Raw genomic sequence first — 23,918 nt, forward strand, 5'->3', positions numbered from 1 at the left:
AAATGTAGAGTTTCTCAGTGTAGCCAACTTAAGCTTGTTTTTATTTCCTTTCTATAAGAATTGCTCATTATTTCTACAAATGCCATCAGTTTTATCCAAGTGAAAACCCAGTTTTAGCTCCATAACACCATGGATATAAGCCTAATTGCCGAGGCTGGTAACATTCTTAGGCATAAAATGCCAAGATTTTTGGATGTGCAAACAAATAGTTTAGATAATGCTCAGAAAGATCTCTTCCTCCTTTTTAGCTTCTTTTCTCACTTGCCCTGTTGTATCAATTGGGATGTGGCTGAATTAGTTAGAAAGTGATAGCCCACACATGCCCTGACTATAACCATAAGCATCTTTGAACAAATGTTGTTACTCACGAGAGAGCTTCTTTAAACGGCCACGGACCATACAGAGGTGGGCATCCAGCACATTCACAGTGACCATGACTTTGCCCTGAGACTCTTCACCATGCTTCTTGTTTCCAGGATTGCAGGATTCTAACCTTAAGATTTGCTTTCCTGTTTTCAACCTTAGCTCACCCCACACTTGATGTTCAGCAGCAATATCCTGGCTTCCCCTGGCAACACTATATTCTGCCACTTTGGGTAAATGTGCTCCATCTTATCAGCCCTGGACCCTATACTCAGGCTTGGGACCTCCTGAATGCTATGCCTCTTGGGCTATTATGGACCCCACAGCCATGGCCTAGATACTTTTGTATGTCATGACCCTTCTCAGGGAGCTAAGCCGATATATATGATATAAGGATATATATGATATCCTTGGTTTAGCTCCCTGAGAAGGGTCATGACATACAAAGTATCTAGTAAGCGCCATATTGGAGATTCACACCCAGGGGACTGTTTTGTCCCTGGGAAGCCTGAGACTTCGGGACTCTAGGATTATAGGAGTGGTGTTGAGCTTTCAGGATTTTTATCACATGATGTCAGCCTTGGGACCCTGGTGTCCATGCAGACTTATATACAAGAGGAAGTATTTGCGTAGAAGGATGAGCATGCTTGGGTTGGGTCATTCATTCTTTTATTAAATGGATGGCAAATATGTATGTCTGTTAAAGTGTACATTCAAACCAAAATTTTGGAAGCCCTGGGACTGTAGGACTCTAATATTGGGATTTGAGACCATGACAAGCTGTTAGAGGAGATGGTTCTGAGGGGCTGCAGCTATGAGATGTTGCTCAGTCATTAGTCACCTGCAGGGCACTGTGGGGACATGCAGAGTCCAGGCCCCCAAAATGCTTAGAGCTACTGAGACAGAAAAAGAAACTATATGCTGTGTGATTCAAACCTGTGTTTTCTTTTCCGTATTCTGTCTTCTGTGTGTGTCATGGTGAAACCAAATAAGACAAACACTGAGCAGTATTGGCTTACATTTCAGTGGTATTCAAGACCCTTATAAATAATTTAGGGCTTGGGGAGATCAGGACACAAGAGAAGGAACTGAAAAACAGAGGTAATTTACTAATGTATGTTTATAGATTCAAACACTTCAAGAACTGGGACTTTAAGACTGACACCAGTAGATCTAATTATTCTTTACAACTATTAAGTGGCCTTAAATAAGTTTACCATATTTTCTTGGAAAAGTGTTCAATACTACTCTCCAGATCTCACTTCTGACTGAAGCTCAAAGTTACTTTAAATGATTTAGCTGTAGTAGATTGAAGTCCTGATACATCACTTTTGGCACAGAATCTGGGCCAGATGGAGTAAGATGGAAGGTAACAATGACCAGCTGTGGTGTCTGCTTGTATAGATCGTGTGATCATGTGAGGTTCACATGTCTACAAATCAGATGACTCTTGGGCCATAAGTTATCATTGTGTGTGAAGCTTCGAATCTGCATCGGCATAAAAAAGAGTTCAACTCCCACAGTCCTCTGTGCCAGGCTGGTGTCAACTCACCCTGTTTTGGACTCTAATGGACAGACACATAGATTATTAAAATTGGAAGGGATTTTAGAAGTTAGCTAGCCCAGTCTCTTGCACAGAGGATTCTTCCCTACAGTCTTCTAAATAAGATGATTTTTTAGCCCCTACTTGAACACTTCCTGTAATGGGGAGTTGATAGCCCCACAAAGAAACACACCCCAGTTTTGGATGGTTCTAATTTTTAGGATGTCCCCCCCTTAGGTTCAGTTGAGATCTGCCTCTCTGCAACTTCCTTAGTTATGACTTTGAAGCTCTGTTGTGTGATTTAAATGCCTCTAGTTCAGGAGAGTGCATCATGTATTTGAAGACCATCAACTTCTAGTGAAGTCTTTTTTTTTTTTTTTTTTGCCAGGTGAAACATTCCAAGGTCCTTCAGTGAATCCTCTTATTTTCCTTATAGGGAAACCACTTCTCCCCTTTTCCCACTTGAGCCTGTGGACTCTAGAGACTCTGCTCTCTTGTCACAGAGTTCAACACACCTTCCCTGAGGAAAGTCTCATTCTTCTTATGGCTCTAGCTGTGTAGTCTGGAGTTCTTCTTTCTCCTCTTTTGTTTCTTCCCAGCATCCTCACCACAGGCATTATTGGGCACAAAGTACTGAATCACATTCCTTGCTTTTGCTTTTTTTGTAAACACTGTCACCCTTCCTTCCTGACATTTTCCTTTGAAAATTTTTAACTTCTCCCATCAGCTGGGACAAAGAGATATACTCTGTTGGGCCCTTTTCTTTCTCCTCTAGCTATAAAATCAGATTGTATTTACAGCTCCTGGAACCAGTGACTTAAAAAAGACCAAGAACAATATAAAGTCTTATAGAACTTCTTGTAGAAGTTGGCTGCCCAACTGGATTCACAAGTGGGGCTTTGAGTATAGACCATTTACTGAATGTCTGTCGCTACTAAAGTCTCTGGGTATGGAGTTTGTTGATGTGGGCTTAAAAAAAAGTAGCTACTTCTGGCCACAGAATCATTTTTTCTAGATATGTCTCCTCAGGCAATAGGTGAAGGGGATCGAGAAGTACAAACTTTCAGTTATAAAACAAGTCACAGGGATGAAAAATGCAGCCTAGGGAATAGAGTCAATGATGTTGTAATGGCATTGTTTGGTGACAGATGGTGACTGTACTTATTGTGGTGAGCACTGAGTAATGTACAGAATTGTTGAATCATTACGTTGTACACCTGAAACTGATATACACTACATGTTAATTATAATTCAAAAAAAGTAGCTGTTTCTACACACGGTTTAGATTTTATCTTCTAACTATTTCAGTCCCATGATTCTCATTCTCCTCTCAATAGCTATAGCTTTTTAAAAAATGATTTATTTATTTATTTATTTGAGAGAGAGAGGGAATGAGTCAGGGGAGGGGCAGAGGGAGTGAGAGAGGGAGAAGCAGACTCCTTGCTGAACAGGGAGCCCAATGAGGGGCTTGATCCCAGGACCCTGAGATCATGACCTGAGCCAAAACCAAGAGTTGGACCTCAACTGACTGAGCCACCCAGGTGCCCCAGCTCTAGCTCTTTTATTTTCCACTACAGAATGTCGTCACATGAACTTTGGAAATGCTCATTGTCCACAAGGAACAGAATATGAGAGAGGGCATGTCCTTGGTATGTCATTTGTTTTACAGATTAAGAGACAGAATGTCAGGGAGAATATTGGGCTCATCCAAGTTTACACCATTAGTTGAGTAGCTGGTCAGGCGCCATTTCTGCTGAACCATTCATCTAGCTCACTCTCTTGGCTTTTGTAGAAAAAGAGGCTTAAACTGTGGCATTTCTGATCTACATTTTGTGTGTGTGTTCACAGGCATACCTCGTTTCCTTGTGCTTTGCTTTATCGCACTTTGCAGATATGTTTTTTACAGATGGAAGGTTTGTGGCACCCCTGTGTCGAGCAAGTATATTGACGCCATTTTCCCAACAGGTTTTGCTCACTTTGTGTCTCTGGGCCACATTTTGGTAATTCTCACAGTATTTCAAACTTTTTCATTGTTATTATATTTGTCGTGGTGATCTGTGATCAGCGGTTATGACTGAAAGCTCAGATGATGGTTAGCTTTTTTTTAGCAATAAATTATCTTTAATTAAGGTATGTACTTTTTAAAGACACAATGCTATTGCACACTTAATAGACTACAGAATAGTGTAAACATAACTTATATACACTGGGAAACCAACAAATTCATTTGACTCACCTTATTGCGGTATTAGCTTTATTGTGGTGGTCTGGAACCAGACCTACAATGTCCTAAGGTATGCCTATATACAGCTTTTCCTCTTTCCCACCCAGCACATTGTCTGGTGTGTGATAAGTTGTCCATAAATGCTGGTTAAGGAATGTTTGGAGCCTTTTATCCTTTTAAAAGTTGGGAATACATTTAAGGGAAAAGGATCACAGTGAGCCATGAGGAATATAGTACACCCAGGGAAGTTAGTCTGTGAAGTTTGTTTGGAAATATATGAAGCATGGTGTGGAGTGCCATGGTGCCTACAAAGGATCTATAACTCAGTCCCTGATCTCAGTGAGTTTATAATCAGATAAATATAGTTGGCCCTATATTTATCTGGGATAAAATAGTGGGATAAAAACAGTGACAAGACTGAATCATATGAAAAAATTAACTTCCAGTCCAAGGCAGAATGTCATCAACATCAGCGAGGAGTTAAGAGAAGGGAAGATAATGGAGAGCTTGCTGTTGTGTTGTTGTTCTTGGTAGAAGGGTGATGGGGAGGGAGGAAGGAAGCCAGATGGAAAATGAGAAATAGATAGGTTTCTAGGACAGTCTTGTCCATTTAGTACCAGCCACAAGTGGCAAAAGGGCCACAAACCCACAGTCCACTTAAGTTCCTGAGAGCACTTGAGAAGGAAAGACAACAAATGCTTATGGATGCCTACTGTATGTCAAGTCAACAGATATGTCCCAAGTGCCTGCTCCATGGCAGGCACTATGTTAGGTGTTAGGGATTCAACAGTGACCAACAGAGAAAGGTTTCAGTTCATGGAGCCTAAATTCAAGTGCAGGCCGGCCACGTGGTCTGAACCAGACATTCCAGGTCCTGGTTTTCATGTTCAGTGGATTTTTGTAGCAGCTTCTTCCCTCGCAGCACCCAACCCCAGCCTTTTCTGAAGACTAACTTCCGCTTGCCTAGCTCTGTCCTCTGTGAGCGCGTGGGGATCCCCGCGAGATTGGTGATGCACTTTCCGGCAGTAGCTGCCGGGCAGGATCCTGGCAAAAGGAGCTCCATCCTTCATTTGACTTCAGACCTTCCACTTTCCTTTAAAATGTCTGACTGACATGGTGATTGAGAAACCATGTCCGGCAAAGGACCTCAAGCTTAGGAAAGAGTTGCCCATGGGTGTTTGCTGTCAAACACAAATTATTGGCAAATCTCCTCTCAACTTCCTTTTCTGGCAGAGGCACCTATTAGGGGATCAGGGTCTGGAGTGGCATGGTGGTGAAAGAGCATCTGTCTGCCCCTAAGCCCTACCTGTCCTGACATATGTGTCGCCTACTTTCCCTAATCACTAGGGGATGCCTTGGAGCAGCAGGGTCTGCCAACCAGAGAGAGGGACAGGGAGGAGGAGTCAGGTTTTCGGGATGAGGGTACGCATATGGCCCTGCTCACTGTCTGTGTGGAGGATTGCTCAGTGTGCATGCCGTTCATCCTGACTTGGTCCATACCAACACCAAACAACTATATGATAAGACCTCTGAACAGCCGCAGGTCATTTTACAGAATGTGAGTTTAGTAGGGACCCTCTGTGGTGAGCTGAACAGCAGAATTCTTGCTTCTAGACCTTCTAGGGTGTGCCAGATCCCCCTGAAGGTTTGCCCTGTGGCTTTGGGGAAGTCCGGAGGGACAAAGTATCTGGCTCCAGGCCTCTCCACATTGCCCACCCACTCTTTCCCAGCTGATGAATGCTTGTTGTTCTGCTTTGTGGGCACCTCCCAGGACCAGGGGGAGGCTCGCCTCATTTCTGTGGAGACCTTTGGCTGGACTTCTCTGCCTCTCCCAGAGGTGAGAGACTGCGGTTCCTGTAGCCTCAGGCTTGGCACCAACTCATCTCTGGTGGATCTAGGACCCAGGTCTCCAATCTCACAATGGCTAGGGCCTCTTTGTCCCAGAGTGACCTCTCGGGCTCTCCCGCTGACTGGCTCTTCACAGCCCCTGCCATTGGTGATTTTCATTCCAGATATGAGCCAATGGATTCCTGAAAGGGACTCTGTGGGCTTCTCTCTCCATCTCCGCTCTGGCCTCGGTCTGGCGGCGCTCTCCTCTGTGGGCTGGACAGGGGATGATGATGGACGCGGGCTGCCCGTTGTTTTTGTTTTGTGATATTTAAAGCAACCAAAGCTCTCATTACTATAATACAGTATGTGCCCGGGCCGGAGGGAGGAGCAGAATCCCTCCTGGATCAGGGGGCAATTCTGTTAGGTTGTGGTCAGTCTGGGGACATGTTTGGCACCACGCCTGATGGAATTCAGCATGTCAGGGCTGAGAGGGGCCTCAGAGCAACTCCACTCTTTCTCATCCCAACCTCTCATTTGAACAAGGGGGAGGCTGAGTCCAGTCAGGGAAGGGGATTGCCACTCAGGTGACAGAGCAGTGAGCAGGCAGAGCTGGGACTAGAACTCAGCTCCCGAGGTGGATTTGCTGTCAGGTGGTGAAGCTTCTGTGTCTGTCCTTCTCACTTGTTCAAGATCCTTCTGAGGCCCTGAACCTAATTTTGTATTTGTAATTTTAGATGACAGTTCTTAACAAAGTAGGCCTTTCCAATTGTCCAAGCTTTGAGAGCCGTAGAAACAGCTGCCCCCTGACCAGAACTTTCTACTACCCTGAACTGACTGTGCGTGTGAATTTGAGTGGGAGGAGAACAGGCACATGTGACCACTGAGCTGTCCTGATGCTGGGATGCCAAACCCATCTCCAAGGTGAGGTACCTGAGAGGCTCCCATCGGTCAGTAAGAAACAGTGAGCACCATGGTGGAGTCAGGTGGGAATTCCCTCCTCAAGTCAGAGTCACGTGCTGGCGGTATAATGGAAATCTTGTAAGTGGAGTAGAGTTGACCATACCTTTGTGCCTGATGAGAACATTCCATCAGACTGGTAGTAGGGCTGGCTGGGGAGAACATGGCAGGCACCACTGCAGAACCATGTCAGCCAGCCTGTAAGTAACCATAGATCGAAGGCCATTGCATTTGCTACCTGGGTGATCTTGGGCAAATTTTCTCTTCTCAGTCTTTTCATCTGTACAATGAGGATAATAATAGTAATAACCTCAGAGAGCTATTATGAGGGCCAAGTGAGGAAATTCAGGTAAAACTTAGCATGCTTCCTGGTATAGAATCTGTGTTCCATAACTGTTTATCATGTTCTCAAAAGTCCCGAGAGGTTGCAAAATATTTTTGCCCTGCAGGATCTCATAGTCCTATTGAGGAGACAAGATTTTCACACCATATGCAAGCACGATTAGGGAGCAGTAGAAGCCCCTATATGGCATCTGCTAAGGGTCTCGATGCCATGGAGTCAAGTCAAGGGAGGAGACTCCTTTAGGCTTGGAAGAAGTGCCGAACAGGAATAGGGACTAAAGGAGAAAGCCTGTGTTCTCCATCTTCCCAGCTGTTAGCTGGCCAACAGGCACTCTTGGACATTCCTGGACACTGAGGACCCCTCAGGTCACCTATTCACCCACCCAGCACCTTCCCTGCATATCTCCAGACTCTCCACTCAGCACTGAAAATTGAGAGAAGACCTTGATGAGGTCCCTCCCTTGGGGGAAGAACTCACAGCCTAGCCTCTATAGAAAGATTACAGCTAACAGATGTTATATCCACATTTATTTATATCCTGAAACCAATCATCTGAGCCCCAAGTGGGATGAGGTGAGTCAGGAGCCTGGAACAAGTTTGAAGGAAAGCACGGGTCTACTTGGTGAAAGGGCACAACTCAAAACCCATGAGCCCCTGTTCAAAGGAGCTGGTGGGTGTGAGCCTTCTGCTGGAGGAGTGGAGTTGGTTGCTTTAAATAAGAGTGTTCTCTGACTGACGTGGAGAAGGCTCCAAGGCCAGGATGGGGCAGGCCCTTGGTTCCACACTCAGCCCTGGTGATGTGGCATCTTTGAGCTGGGCTGGGAAGTGGGAGGAGTGGGCCTGGTGGACTGGGGAGGGGGCTCTTTAGATGTCAGGGGTAAGCTCCAGGCACTGGTGACTCAATGGGGAACTTCCTGAAGGCAGATGGAGTCTGCAGATGTCCCATACCCTTAAATAAACTTATATTTCCTACACCTCTTGCTTCAGAGGCTGCCAGTGAAAGTAGCAGAGGAGGGAGGGTCTAGCCAGCCATGTGAAGGAAGCCTGAAATGGAAAGTGTGAGAAACGGAACTCCTCTTGATGAGTGCCATTCATATTTTGGCAAGGGTTGCAGAAGCTCCAGGTACTGAAGGAATGACTTGTTGAAAGAAGGGGTAGGGACCAGGAAAGGAGCCCCAGACACTTGGTTCAAACCCAGCTGATGAACGAGGCTTTTGGGCTCTGTGATTTGGGCAGAAACTCCTGGGCCATGTTTGTCCAAGGCGGTGGGGCCCATGAGCCTTGGTGTCTCTGTGTCCCTGGGGCCCCAGTTGTGTAACACCCCATGTTCCACATTGCCCTGCCAGCCCGAGAGTCAGGGCAAGATGGGGACTTGCTCACCCACTGTCTTGTTTGTTTTTCCATGTGTTTATATGCACCAGGCTTGTGTATCTCCCACCAAGAACCGGGACTGATGCTCTTTGTTGTATTGTCTTCAGGTGACCCAACTTGGCTGAACTCACTGCAGATGCCCTGGATGTGCCCTCACTGTAGTTGCTGGCCTTGTTTTCTTCTTGTGCACCATTCTACTTGTAATACCACCACTAAATAATAACTAAATGTTAATAAGCACCTACCATCTCCCAGGCACTGCGCTGTGAGCCCTTTATATGCATCATTCCATCTAATTGTAACAGTGACATCGTTTTCAACTTGTACCCATATCTCATACTTCCCTCATCTCTAGAGAAGTACCTTTCAACTAAGAGATTAATTGATATCTGGTTGTTTAAAAGGTCTGACCTGGGGGACCTGGCTGGCTTAGTTCGGAGAGCATGTGATTCTTAATGTTAGAGTCGTGAGCTCAAACCCCACGTTTGGTGTGGAGCCTACTTAAAAATAAAATAATAAATACATAAATAAACCAATAAATAAAGGGTCTGACCTATATTATGGCTGAAGCTTTCACCACAGAATATGGTTGCAGGGGCCTAAGAGGTGAAATCCTCCCTTCCTGCCTCCTTCAGCTGATGGTCTCAGAGAAGGAGAGGGATCTCCCAGCTCTTTGTGGCAAAAACCCAGTGGTTAGCCCACCTGTCGGGAGGGCCTGGGGATGTGAAGGGAAAGACACTTAGATTGCTTTGCTGAAAGGGGAGGTCCTGGCTGGTGTCTGGGAAAGAGGATCCAAGTCACCCTCTGTGGAGAACCTCCTGCAGAACAGAAAGCAGGGTTCGCTGGCATCACACTAATCTCCTCTGGGGTTCTGGAGAGTTTCCTATGGCTGGATGAGATAGAATCTATTCACGTCCCAGAGATGCTGCGAGTCCATGTTGATGGGGCTTATGCAGGAGGCAAGCAGCCCGATAGCTCTGCATTATTAAGGGACCAGCACAGCCAGGGACCCCCAGAGTAGGGCACAACCAGTGCAAGCTCTCGGCCTCACTGGCTTTGGGTGGTGGGTTGGAAGTTGTTGGGAGGTGTGTGCGATCACACACAGGGACAGAACAGCCCTTCCCCGAACAGCGTGATCTCATCACTGTCCCCCCGGATGTGGCCACCGCTCAGCTCTCCTCGGCCCCAGGCTGGTTTCTGCTGGGCTGGTTCACAGTTCAGCATGCGGGTCTTTTGTGACTTCCAAATGACTGCAGGTGAAGGACAAAGTTGACTGCTCCCGAGGCAGAGCCACTCACAGGATGCACCCAGCACGCTTTAGCGTGCCGGTCCAAGGCAAGTCTGTGGTGGTGTTCTCGCCGGTTTTATTACCATTGAGGTGACCGGTCAATCAACCCTCAGTGTTCTCTGAGTCCCGCCATGTAGGTGCTAGCTGATACCAAAAAGAAAGGCGTGGAGGAGGGAAGTGTGCTTTTTGCCTCGAACTTGCCAATTTATTGAGGAGACAAGGTGGAGGCACAGTAAAAATAAAGCAGAAATACAGAGAAACACAGACATTTGGAGCTGGGCAGTGTTCTAAGCACTTCCTGGGTGATGGCAACTCATTCCGTCCGCACGATCCTCCTCGAGGAGCAGGGTGCCATTACTGCCCTCACTTTGCAGGTGAGGAAACAGGTACCAAGGTTCCGGTGTGCGGCCAGGTCCACACAGCCCATGGAGGAGGACACACGATTGAGACCCAGCAAGGGTGGCTTTGGCAAGGTGACTGAGAAGGAGCCACCAGGGAGGTCGGAGGCAGAGTACCGGGTTCCGGGGCCCAGGGGCCACAGGAAGCGGTGGCCCCACTGGGTCAGGTGCTGCTCCCAGAGTCACGGTGGAGCCCCCCCACTCCCCCCGGGAAAGGCGTCTGATATGTAGACACTGCCTTTAACCTCACGCCTGGGATTGAGGAGAGAGATGCCTCCCCTGCTCCCCATTATCCCCCATGTGACCCCTTTTATGTGGCCTACGTCTTCTTCCAAGGCATTTGAGGCGATGGGAAGATTGGCCATAAGGAAAAACGAGGCAACCTCCAAAAACTGATACCTGGGCGCCGGGGTGGCTCAGTCGTTAGGCGTCTGCCTTCGGCTCAGGTCATGATCCCAGGGTCCTGGGATCGAGCCCCACTTCGGGCTCCCTGCTCCGCGGGAAGCCTGCTTCTCCCCCTGTCTGTGCTCACTCGATCATGCTCTCTCTCTCTGTCAAATAAATAAAATCTTAAAAAAAGGGGCACCTGGGTGGCTTAGTCTTAAGCGGCTGCCTTCGGCTCAGGTCATGATCCCAGGGTCCTGGGGCCGAGCCCCGCATCAGGCTCCCTGCTTGGCGGGAGGCCTGCTTCTCCCTCTCCCATTCCCCCTGCTTGTGCTCCCTCTCTCGCTGTGTCTCTCTCTGTCCTATAAATATAAATAAAATCTTAAAAAAAAACAACCAATACCTGTGTTTGTGGGAGGCTAGGCCTCACTCAAGGAGGTTGTTCCAGTTACTTCTTACTGTGCAGTCACCTCACAGTGTAAAAGGAGCACCACATCACTGTCACCATCCCTCATGCTCCTGAGGTGACTGGGCTTAGCGAGGCTGTGCTTGCAGCAGAGTAGGGGGGCCTCCAGTCATTCTCAGCGTGAAAGCGGAGGTTCCTGTTCGCTGGGACTTCGGCGAGGACTGTGGGCCTGAACACCTGCAGGCCGTGGCTTCCCACAGGGCCTGGGCTCCCTGGTGGCCTTGCAGCCAGGTTCCCTGGGCAGCTGTGCTGAGAGAGAGAAAGAGAGAGAGCGAGCGAGAGCCGAGTGGAGGTGTACGCCCTTCTGGGACGCAGCTCTGAAGTCCCATAACCATCACGTTTCCTGCATTCTGTTAGTGGCAAGTCACTCCCCCGAGCCTGTTCAAGAGGAGCGAAATGGGGTACCTGCCCTCGCTAGGAGAAGGGGGCAAAATTTGTGGACGCACTGGAAAACCACCGCAGGGATTTTCCACATAACTTCACTCTGGTTTAAAGAAATCAGTTATCCCAGACAGGGCCTAAGGACGGTGTGCGTGCTTGGAGTTTTGGGAAGGAAAAGAGGAGGTAGGGCTGGGACAGGCGGTGCTGACAGGAGAGCAGAGCTGGGGAGAGAGTGTGGATGACCAGGGGCCGGGCCCTGCCTCTGACCGGTGGTCGCCTGTGACGAGGCCTCTCTGCTTCTCGGGCTGCCCTACTTTCCTCACCTTTAACCAGAGGGGATCGAGATGGGTGAGCTCTCGGGTCTCCTAAGCTCCCACTGGGGTGGGTCCGTAATTTTGAGGACTAGTGTCTTTCCTTCGTAACCTCCAAACCCTTGGACCCCTAGTCCCTCACACCAACCTTCCTGTGCCCAGTAACGCAGACAGGCAGTCCTCTGTGCCCCAGCACGCACGCTGGGGGTGTGAGGAGCCTGGGACAGAGCGTGGGATGGGGGAAGGAATGGGGGGCTGCGTGGGAAAATGCTCAAGTGCACGATGATGGAAGTCCGGGATGGCAGGGAACTATCTAAACGAAAAACCAGGGATTGCTGGAGCTCAGCGAGGCGAAGTGAGCTGCCCAAGGACTCAGCAGGCCTAGGGGACTGGGTCACAGGTCTTTCTGGGTTGGGAAAATGCCCTGCTTTCACCTATGTATTTCCTCTCCTTCTTCCTCCTGCTCATAGTGTGAAGGCATTAGATCTGATGTCCTGAATGCTTCTGATCTAGAAAGTAACATCAAATGATGCCACACAGTCAGTGTTCTGTGCTCCATTCTGTCCCGGGTGGGGGGAATGTCTTAGGTGGCAGGGACCTCACTCAGCATCCTCTCCTCTCCCCAGAGGCGGAGGGAGAGAAAATGACAGCTACCTGGCTTTCCCCTCACCTCAATGACAGACTCAAGTTGTCTCCATTTTACAGTCCAAGGAAGAGAGGAGTGAAGTGCGCGTCTAACCAAGGCAGCAGGATCCGGGCTCGATGTCTCACCGCCTCTGAGCTGTGAGGGTTACCTCGGCTAGTCTGGGGCCTGTCCTGTGTGTAAACACTCACAGATCAGGCCATTCGGGGCCTCTGGCTTAGCACTGTGGGCCACACTTTGAGAAGCATGAGATGGAGCTTCTCAGAGGCAGGATGAGAGTGAGGAAGGCTTCAGTAAGTTTTGGGGAGCCAAATAACACAAGGCTGGCTGGTGTGTGAGCATGTTCACGCATGCACGTGTGTGTGTGTGTGTGTGTGTTTGGGGGCCCATCTCTTGCCAAAACCAGGCTCATTTCTGCATATTTGTTTGCTGAGTATTAAACACTCCAAAGATTGCTTTCGATTTGTTGAATCTGAAATGAAAATGAGTCAGCAGAGAGGAAAAACAAGCCTGAAGGCCCAGAATGGCCCCTGAGTGAAAATATACAGCTCTAAAGCAAGTGGGTTTTCTTCTCCCCTTCCCCCCCCCCCACCCGCCCAGGTCTGAATCTCACACACACACAGACACAAGACACAGGTCAGGGATCATGACCTGAGCTGAAGGCAGTCACTTAACCAACACAGCTGTGTGCACCCCGCCTCGTGCATCGCCCGGAGACCTTATCTCTGTGCCCTTCCCACTCTTGCCCGGCGGAGCCCCGCCCTTTTCCTGCGCAAAAGGCCTGTCTTTAGGTGGAGGGGCCCAGGCTGGAGGCTATAGATAATTTTCTGGGAGAGCAGACACTTCCTCTTCAGACCCTATCACAGGCTCCGCAGGAAGATCTCCCCTGGAAATCTGTGACTTTTTATTCCTTTTTATTCCGCCCGCCCCCACCGCCGCCCCCCAAGGGGTGGTCACTTCACGTTGTCTCCAGCTTTTGCATCTGGGAAGACAGACTGTCCAGGGAGAAGGCCCATCTCCCAAAGCAGATGTGCCTCGCTTCATACCCAGGCTGTATTCCTGAAAACTCGATCACGACCTGGATTTAAGTATATGGAATCATATTTTGAATGTACCGGAAGGATTTTCTGTTCAAGGGAACCCGGCACTGGATCCTTGTGTAAAGTGAAGAACTGTTACGTAATGCGGAGCCTCACTCAGTGATTTATGAGTTCAGTAAGTAGATGGAACATTTTTGTATGCTGAATGTTAGTGTAATCGTACACTGTGGAAACTTGTTATTCAAAGGTACCTGGCACTTCAGTGTTGTGCAAAGAATTATTCCGTAATGTGGATAAGCATTTCATGATTGATGAGTTTGGCGAGTTCAGACACTTCTTAAAGTGGGGGATACCACTAGTTCTGCTTCAGAGAAAAAGACTGTTTGTGCTAATATTCAGACTTGGGGGAAGAAGAAAGCTCTACTGTCTGTAAGTTAGGGTCACTTCAAAGGTACTTGGGAGGAAGAGAAGTGCTCGAAGTTTCCATCCATTTTAGGGCAAGAGGTCCCAAGGGTTGCCTGCTCTCCCTGACTTGCCATATTATCACAGAGCAGAAACGATGGTGTTTTTTTCCCCCCACATAAATGCAGTTACCTCTGATAGCTACATTTCTAAAAGTGTTTCTCTTTATATTTAAATATGTATCATCTAAATATCTATCTATCTATCTATCTATCTATCTATCTATCTATCTATCTATCTATCATCTATCTATCTATCTATCATGTGTATTCAATTCTATAATAAAGGAAGAGACAAGGCACAGGGCTCGTGTTTGGGAGCCCTGAAAGGCTGTTGCTCGACCAGTATAGAGTGAGAGACTTGACCATGCTGCTCACCCTTGCTCACTCAGCAGCCCAAAGGCATTTCAGACCCCTCTCCTCTGTGCTCCATCCTCACTCACCACCCTGTTTGGGCCCTGGAGTAGAGCCTGTTACTAGGGAAACTGTGTAACTTTTCAAGGCAGTTGGAGAAGAGGAGTGTGTTCGTCCCCAGGTGCTATGACCTGGAGTTGCGGGCGACATGGGACTGACCAGGAGCGAGCCCTCCCTGTGTGAACAAACTCTCCGTAGGACGGGATGGTGTCAGGCAGAATGTGCCGATGACTTGCTTTTTCACCATAATGTGGCTCTGTATTTCAGAAGGAGGCTTTTAGAAGTTCACCCAATTGCCGAGACAACTTGTAAGAAGTTTGACCTTCTAGATTCTTGGTTGGTTGGTTTGTTTTCATTCTTGCTAATTTCTAGTTGTGGCTGCCACACTCCCATCTACCTTGCATTTGCTTCCTGGTTTTCCTGATGGCTTTGCCCCACAGCTTGTGCAGATCCTGGTGTGGGCAGCCCTGACATGGAGAGCCAACCGTCTCCCGTCAGGCCTGGGGAGTCCCGGCCCTATGGAGTCAGTTTGGAGTGTGTGTTCATCCAGCTTGGCTAGGGGAGGGGGTTTTGACTGTGAAGAGGGAAGTGGGTTCTTTATTACAAGGGACACATTCTTTCTTTTTTTTTTTTTTTTTAAGATTTTATTTATTTATTTGAGAGAGAAAGAATGAGACAGAGAGAGAGCATGAGAGGGGGAGGGTCAGAGGGAGAAGCAGACTCCCTGGTGAGCAGGGAGCCTGATGTGGGACTCGATCCTGGGACTCCAGGATCATGACCTGAGCTGAAGGCAGTCACTTAACCAACTGAGCCACCCAGGCACCCGGGACACATTCTTTCTGAGCTACATATCCATTGATATTCTTTGGAAAATATTGGGCCGTGAGTGGGTAGAGTGACATCAGTCCTTACTTTCCTACTTTGTAAAGGGAGGTGTTAATCTTTCTCCTTAGGATTGATGTTAAGGCCCAGTAATAATGCATTTATAAACACCTACTGAAGTGCAAGTGTTCTAAAAAAACAAAGTAAGGTATAAGCAGCAATTCTGAATGGTTTTTTTTGCTTCTACTTTATTCATGTGTAAGATGTACTAATCAACAATCCCGCTCAGTCCCACAAGTGATTCTTCAGATATGAGTTCCTCATGTACCTCTAACCTCTGGGATATGCATGATTGGTTGGAAAGCACCCTCCAGATGCTGATAGACTGCCCCTGGGAAATTGCTTTAGGTCAGAAAAACCAATATAAAAGACATTAACAAGGAACATATTTTCCTTGTTAAGAATCAAAACACGATCAGTAAGGCTAGGGTTTCCTTTTGATCACCACTCCCAGTCTCCTCTGCCAAGCACTCCAATCTCCAGTGAGGGGCCTACTGTTACCAGCACTGTCTCCTGAGGGTCCTCGCTCTGCCTCTACTTACTCTCTTATTTGAGCACTGGAGTGAGTACCAGAGTGAAGCTTGTTATTAGCATGGGGTTTACCCTTCTAGAGCTTTTGTGTATGTAAATGTATGTGAGTGTGTGTGTGTGCTTACCCATAAATACAGTGTGCTTTACATAAATCTTGTAACCTCTTTGTTCATCCAAACACATGTCATGGACACCTAACCATATAACTACCCAGCTCATGCTTTTAAAGTCTTGCATAGTATTTCACTGCAGGAATATATCATAGTTTCTAGCATTCCCCTCTTCATAGAAATCTCCCCATGTTTTTGTTATTTAAAAAAAATTTTGTGCCAACAGTGTCTTCACATCCTCGAGAACACATTTCTCTCTCTCTCTCTCTCCTTTTTTTTTTTTTTTTTTTGATACTAGCCATCCTGACAGGTGTGGAGTGATACCTCATTGTGGTTTTGATTTGCATTTCCCTGATGATTAGTGATGTTAAGCATTCTTTTCTTATATCTGTTGGCCATTTGTATGTCTTCTTTGGAGAGACTCAAGTCCTTAACCCATTTTAAAATTGGGTTATTAATCCCTTATCAGATGTATACTTTATGAATATTTTCTCCCATTGTATGGATTGCGTTTCACTCTGTTGATGGTTTCCTTTGCTGTGTGGAAGCTTTTTAGTTTGGCGTAGTCTTGTTTGTTTATTTTTGTTGTTGTTGCCATATCTATGAAATCATTGCCAAGGCCAATGTCATGAAGCTTTTCCCGTATGTTTTCTAACAGGAGTTTTAAAGTTTCAGGTCTTACATACAACTCTTTAGTCCATTTCGAGTTGATCTTTGTGTGTGGTGTAAGATAACGGTCCAATTCCATTCTTTTACATGTGGGTATCTGGTTTTCTTAATGCCATTTGTTGAGGAGACTATCCTTTCCCCACTGTGTATTCATGGCACACTTCTTGAACATAAGTTGGCCACAGCCACTATGGAAACCAGTATGGAGGTTCCTTAAAAGATTTAAAAATAGAACTACCATATAATTCAGTAATCCTACCTCTGGGTATTTTTTCAAAAGAATTGAAATCAGGATCTTGAAGAGGTATTAGCACTCCCACGTTCATAGCAGTACTGTTCACAATAGCTAAGATGTGGAGACAATCTAGATATCTGTTGATACATGAATGAATTAAAAATGTGGTATATACACACAATGGAATATTATTCAGCCTTTAAAAAGAAGGACATTCTGTAATATCAACAACATTGATGAACCTTTAGGACATTATGTTAAGTGAAATAAAGCAGTTACAAAAGGACAAATACTGAATAATTCTACTATATTAGGGATCTAAAATAGTCAAATTTATCTAATGAGAGAGTGGAATGGTGGTTGCCAGGACAACAGGCATAAAATTAAGATTGAGCAAGATGAATAAATTCTAGAAATCTGATGTACAACATTGTACCTACAGTCAATAACGTATTGAATACTAAAAAATTTGTTAAGAGGGTAGATCTTATGTTAAGTGTTCTTACCACAATGAAATAAAGTAAAATTTAAAAAATATTGCAAAGCAATTCTTTGTACACACACTCATTGTGCAGATACATAAGTCTCTCTCTAGGGTAACTAATAATAAATGGAATATATGGAGCATAGGTTATTATTTTGTTATAAAACATCAAATAACTATCTTAGCCTGCTGTTAAGTTTATGATGCTTTTGGTCTCAAAGACATTTAACATTTTGATGGAGATTTTTATCATTTGTTTTTGTTTTTGGATTTTGTTTTCTGTCTCATTTGTGCAGGCCTTTCTTACAGTGATCTTCTAGCAAATGCTCCTATACTTTCTTGAAATACTGTTAGAGTTCTACTTCTACATTTTGGGCTTTCTCTTTTGTGTGTGAGTTATGGATATACCTTTATTTGTTTCTGAATACAAATTAACCATTTCACTGATTTTAAATACCCCTTATATAATATAGTAAGTTCCCATTTATATATGAGTCTTTACTGGGTCCCTATTCCCTTCATTGTTCTCTTTATATATTTCTGTGCCAATCCCACACTCAGACAGGGCTTTCCTGACCAACTTACCTGAAGTAGCCCTCATTCACTCTCTACCACCTCACCCCACTGTATTTTCTTCATGGCACATATATCCCTTTAGGGTTCTTATTTATTTCCTTGTTTGCCTGTAGATTACATGCTCCATGAGGACAGCTCCAAGCTGCCTTTTTTAGCACATGGAATAGCACCTGTAGACACTTAGAGAACAGTTACTGGAAAAAATGGATGAAAGAACACCCCCTGACTAGCGATATTTGTAGTTTGAACTTTATTATCAAAGCTTGAATAAATTGTCAAAGGAATTTGTACTATTAACCAAAGTAGTGGGTACAGAAGGGCCTTTCTACCTCCTTGAAGTTCTTCCATGTATGTTTGTGGGTTCCTTTCACGTGTCACATTGCTTAAATATGGAACCCTTGGAAAAACTCACTCAAAAGGGCAGAAAAGGGTGACGTACACTTATCATAAACCTTGGGTACACTTCCTTTTAGGGTATGGAATTTAGTGTGGCCAGATGTAGTCACTGAATATGTGGCTTAAGGCAATCATTAATTCACACTGCAAATATTTATCCAGCACTCTGGTAGGTGTTGAGAAAGCAATGGTGAGTAGAATAAACATGGAACTTATGGGGGTGGGGGGTGAGGAAGACCCTAATTAGACATGACAGCAATAAATACATAATTAAAAACTAGGATCATTTCTATTTAGAAAAATAATAAGAAGATTTTAGTGCACGTAACAAGTAAGAGGGCCAGGGAGTATTTTACGGAGGAAGTGACTGTCGAACGGAGGTTTGATCCAGACAGAGAGCATGAAGCATTTTGGCAGAGGTCCTGAGGAGTGTAGCTCTGGTGACGTTGGCAGAGGCCAGATCAAAGGAGAGTGTAGTATGATGACAAAGACAAAACAAACAACAAAACCTGTGTGGATATTGGAGTAATACAAATCCTGGGTTCACATGAGTTTTGGCACCTGTCAACTGTGTAACTGGATTAGTTTTAACCTCTTCCTCCTCAATTACCTTGCTCATGAAAACTAACCTCATTGGGTTACCGTGAATATTACATGAGAGAGTCTTTGGCACATGTTAGAGATCCATGGTGTAGTTAGAGTACTTCTGTTCTTCTTTGTTTGTTAGCTGCTGACACCTTACTTTTCAGCAAGCAAAGCAGAAATAATCACTTGTTTTGGAGATTCACAGCCTGAAACCAAGTAACAGTTTCCAAAAGGAAATTCAGTCAAAAAATTTTGAACATCCAGTGAGTTCTGCTTCGTTCAGTTAAAAACCATGTTTGAGTACCTGCTTTGTACAAAATATAAAGCATTCTTTTGGAGATACAATAATAAGCTATTTTGAAGGTAATGACTACATGGATCATTTTATAACTATGTTATGGAGGACCTAATGGAGGCAAAATTAGTGTGTGTTTTGGTGAAGGGAGTGAGGTGTGAAAGACATTCCTCGTAGAAGGAACCACTGGGGAAGGTTATAGAGGGGAGACAGTCATGGCCCACAACTCATGAGAAAGGTGCCACAAGAGAGAATTGTAGGACTCCTCTACCAAGGGAGAGGGTGGTTAGCCAAGGCAGGGTTTGCAAGGCCAAATGGTTGCTCACAAGGAGCTCGGGTCTTTGTGGAAGGACATCATGGATCATGGCCATGGCCAGTGTTGGATTATAGCCGCGACCAAGGTCTCCAAGTTCTGCCTGTGTTTCTTTCTTGGGCATATCAGTTTGGGGACTCATTTATGGAAACACTGTGTTCCTGCTGCTGGCAGTGACGAGGCATACTGGGAGACACATATTTTAGCCCATCCAATCAATGCCATGAAACCACCCCTGACCCCTCACCATAAGGCCACTTTAGTCTTGTGTGCTTGATTAGTTTTGGCTCCATCCTTTTCAGGCATCTGAATATATGCTTTTTTTTTTAATGACTTTTTTTGAGGAGGGCAGGTCAGAGTTCTACTGCCTAGAAAATATCATAGAAAGCTTCTGTTTCCTCAAAAGGGGTCTTGGCTCTGTTAGCATATTATTTACTCCATCCCCACTATAGCCCATTATAATCCTACTCAGCCTTCAAGAACCTGATCAGATCAGATTTCTCCATGAAGCCTTCTTTAATCACCCTAGCTGAATGGATTTTGTCTCCCTTTATAATTATGTATTATTTATAACAGTAGATCCAATGTTTGGATTAGTATTACCTGGTGGAAACTTTTGAATAAAATTTCTATTCTCAAACAGTTTTATACTTACAGAATCAATGCAAAGATAGTGCATAGAATTCCTGTTTCCCCAACACCCAGTTTCCCCTATTATTAACATCTGACATTAGTACAGTACCTTTGTCATAGTGAAAGAGCCAATGTTGATACATTATTATTAACTAAAGTCTGTACTTCATTCAGATGTCCTCAGTTTTCCCCTATGTCCTTTATCTGTTCCATGGTCATCACCGAGGATGCCATGTTACATGTGGTTGTTATATCTCCTTAGCCTCCCTTAGCTGGGACAGTTTCTTGGGACTTTCTTGTATTTGTGATCTTGACAGTTTTGGGGATGACTCAATAGGGATTTTGTAGAATGTCCCTAAATTGGGATTGGTCTGATGTTTTTCTTATGATTAGACTGAGGTAATGAGTTTTTAGGAGGAAGATCACAGAGGCTAAGTGCCATTCTCATCACATCATATCCAGGAGATGTTGTATCAATATGACTTATCAAAGGCGAGGTTAACCTCCATCACCTGGCTTGAGGTAGTATTTATCAAGTTTCTCCACTGAAAAGTTCCTTTCTCCATTTCCGTTCCAGGCTCTTTGGGAGAAAGTCACTGTGTGTAGTTCACCTTAAGGGGTGAGGTTATGTGCCACCTCTTTAAGAGCCAAGTGTCTGCATAAATTATTTACAATTCTTTTGAATGGGAAATATTTCTGTTCTCCCCCATTTGTTTATTCAGTCATTTGTTTATATCAACATGGACTTGTAGATATTTCTTATACCTTGAGTTATAGTCCAAAACTACTTTATGTATTTTGTCACTCACATTGTTCCAGCTTTGACCACTGGGAACTCTTTCACTTGGTTCCTGTGTCCCTTTGACACATCCCCATCATTTTTTTGGGTGTATACTTTCTTGATTTCTGTCACTAAAAGATTCTGTATGTGTCCTACCCCAGGCCTGGGATCAGCCACTTCTCCAGGGAACTCTGGTTTCTTTTATTGGAAAATGGTATTAAAAACCAAGATGGCAGCACCAGACTTACTTGCTGCTGTTGTGGTATCTGGCTTCTAGGCCCTCTGGGCTGATACAGCAAAAAGACACTTGTGTGTATACTAACCTGTATATATGCTATATCTTTAAATGTTCCATATGTAACCATATGTATCTCTGTTAAGCTGAACATGAGTTCATACTAATGTCTCAACTCTAAGCCCTTACCACACAGGTCATTTGGGGAAATTTAAAGATACAGAATCCCAGGTACCGATAAATATTGACCTTAGATCTTTTGAAAGGCAAACACATTAACATAATTGAATGTTTTTCTTGGTTTAATATTGGAATCAGTATCAAAATTATGAAAACTTCATAAATGTAAGTTTTAGTTTATCACCATTCACAATTTGGGTAAGTATGTATTGTAGTAAAACTTTGTTACCTGCCTATAGTTTTGCTAATTTTAATTCCATGACCTAATAGAGTTTGGGAATTCTTACATCATGTGACTCTTGAATATCCCACTTGATTCTCAAAGTCTGTGATTTGAAGTCCCAGATATAGAAATAAAGACTCTAAGAACACAAATATAATCATAAAAACCACATTCCTTCATATTGATAGTATTTGTCTCACTCATTTCCTCTCCTCTTTCTTGTTTTCTCGCATTTTTTGGTGGGCTGCAGGCTCCAGTTCCAACGCCATCTTCTGAGCTGACCTCCGTTCCCAGGATGCCCTTGGTGCTGCTCCTGCTGCTGCCCATCTTGAGTTCGGCAAAAGCTCAGGTTAATCCAGGTAACACAGCCATTGCTCAGCCACATGCTAGAAGACCAAGTCCGTCAATGTTTATCTTGGGAAAGGCCCAGCCAAGGGTATCCACAGGGTCTGTCTTTCTTTCTTCTTTACTTTTCTTTTCTTCTTTCCTTCTTTCTTTCCCTCTCTTTTTCTCCCTTCCTTTCTCTTTCTCTCTCTTTCCTTCTTTCTTTCCTTTTCCTTCCTTCCCTTCCTTCCTTCCTTCCTTCCTTCCTTCCATCCCCTCTCCCTTCCTCCCCTCCCTCCTTCCTTCCTTCCTCCCTCTCTCCCTCCCTTCTTTCCTTCCTCCCTTTCTTCCTTCCTTCCTTCCTTCCTTCCTTCCTTCCTTCCTTCCTTCCTTCCTTCCTTCCTTCCTTCCTTCCTTCCTTTTACTTTCATGATGAAACATGTCCAAAGCAGAATCAGAAACTAATGTCCTGTGTCTATGTAACATCTTGACTATTGTGAAAGGGCTCCTGATATCAAGTAGAGTGGAGTGAATGGGAATTTAAAAAAAAAAGAAAGAAAGAAAGAAAGGGAACTGGAAGAAGCATCCATATGCTTCTGCATCTTCTAGGAAACAGAAGGAGAGAACTTTTAGATGTCTTCTAGAACCTCTGCAGATTGGGTTTCCAGCTATTTTTCTCTGGTTCAGGCCTGTGTTTTACTTGGATGTCATGTTGTGCTTATTTAGGTGCAATTTAGGATGTCATGCTGTCCACCATGTGGACCCTGGTCTTGCCGGATCTTGGCAGTCTTTCCTACCGGGTGTGGCCATACTCAAAAATAGATGTGTGAAGAGAAATCTTTTCGTTTCCCCCAATTTTAAAAAATTAGTTGTATATTTTAACTTTAAATTGAAGCGTTCAGTTTTATCACTTGTCTATTACACAGCAGTGCCTCTTAATGACCTGTGTAGTGCTGGTGACTTTGCCTGGTTGAACTGTTGTTCTGATCTCTGGGTTCCTGCACATATCTGGGAGTCAGCTGGTTATTGGCTCGTCTAGGACGGCCTTGGCTCTGACGACTGGGCACCTTGCTGTGCTGTCCTCCAGCAGACTAGTGTGGATATATTTTCATGGAAATTGCACATGAGCAAGAGCAGAAGCAGAGACGTGCAGCATTTCTCAAGCCGATGCATCAGTCGTGTTTGCTGAGATCTCATTGGCCAAAGCAAATGGCGTGGCCACACCCAGTGTCAGAGTGGGCGGGCATAAAGAGTTACCTGGGACAGGCCTGAGTACAGGGAAGGGGGAGGACAGCTGTCCATTTCTCGTGTGGACACAAATATAAATACAGGAAAGTACCCATAGTATAAGTGCTCAGTGTGATGAATTTTACAAACCGAATACATCCATCAGCAGGATCCAGATTAAGAAACAGAACCTCACCAGACGTCAGAGGCTCTCCTCGCGCTCCTTTCCAGCCACTTCTCCCCACCCTCACCCCAAGCTAATTGTTATCCTGCTTTCTAACAATATAGATTAATTTTGCCTGTTTTTGTACTTTATATAAGTGGAAGCAGATGATGCCTAAATGCTCTTTTGTGTCTGGCTTCTTTCATTCAGTGTGTTGTTTGTGATGTTCATTGCATGCAGTTGGCAGCTATTTGTTTTCATTGTTGTATAATGTTACTTTGTTTGACTATTTTATTTATCCAGTCTACTGTGGATGGGAATGTGGATTGTTTCCAGTTTGCGTCCATTATGAATAAATCTGCTATAATCATTCTCGTAAAGGTCTTTTGGTAGAAGTATGTACTCAGCCTTTTGGAGTGTACACCTAGAAGTGTAATTGCTGGGTTATATGTCATATACAATTGCTTTTCTACATACCACCAAGGAGTTTTCCAAAGGGCTTTCACCCGTTTGCCCCTCCATGGTCGCATATGAGCGTTCCAGTTGCTGCGTGCTGTATTTGGATTTTTGAGGACATTTTTATTTTGTCCTTTTCCTATAGCATGAGGGTACATTGTGAACATTCTCACCCTCTTCCTCTCACAAGAATTCCGTCTCCGT

At 45.0% G+C, this 23,918-nt stretch overlaps 1 protein-coding gene across 2 annotated transcripts in view; it reads left to right on the plus strand.

Moving 5' to 3' along the window:
• The window catches only part of DDR2 (discoidin domain receptor tyrosine kinase 2), a 152,227-nt gene that overhangs the window by 69,539 nt on the left and 58,770 nt on the right, over positions 1-23,918 (plus strand). Inside the window, exons 1-2 of one of the 2 annotated variants that reach the window (XM_064593831.1) lie at positions 13,281-13,716; positions 21,795-21,903. In XM_064593831.1, the coding sequence (XP_064449901.1) occupies positions 13,708-13,716; positions 21,795-21,903 (118 nt within the window). In that variant the 5' untranslated portion in view covers positions 13,281-13,707. Of the gene's footprint in view, positions 1-13,280; positions 13,717-21,794; positions 21,904-23,918 lie in introns of those variants that run through there. The other variant, XM_045876802.3, reaches the window with a different exon arrangement.

Source organism: Mirounga angustirostris, unplaced genomic scaffold (genome assembly GCF_029215605.1).
Source record: "Mirounga angustirostris isolate CCGP_5_RB_7025 unplaced genomic scaffold, mMirAng1.0.hap1 SCAF_6, whole genome shotgun sequence".
NCBI classification, from domain to species: domain Eukaryota; kingdom Metazoa; phylum Chordata; class Mammalia; order Carnivora; family Phocidae; genus Mirounga; species Mirounga angustirostris.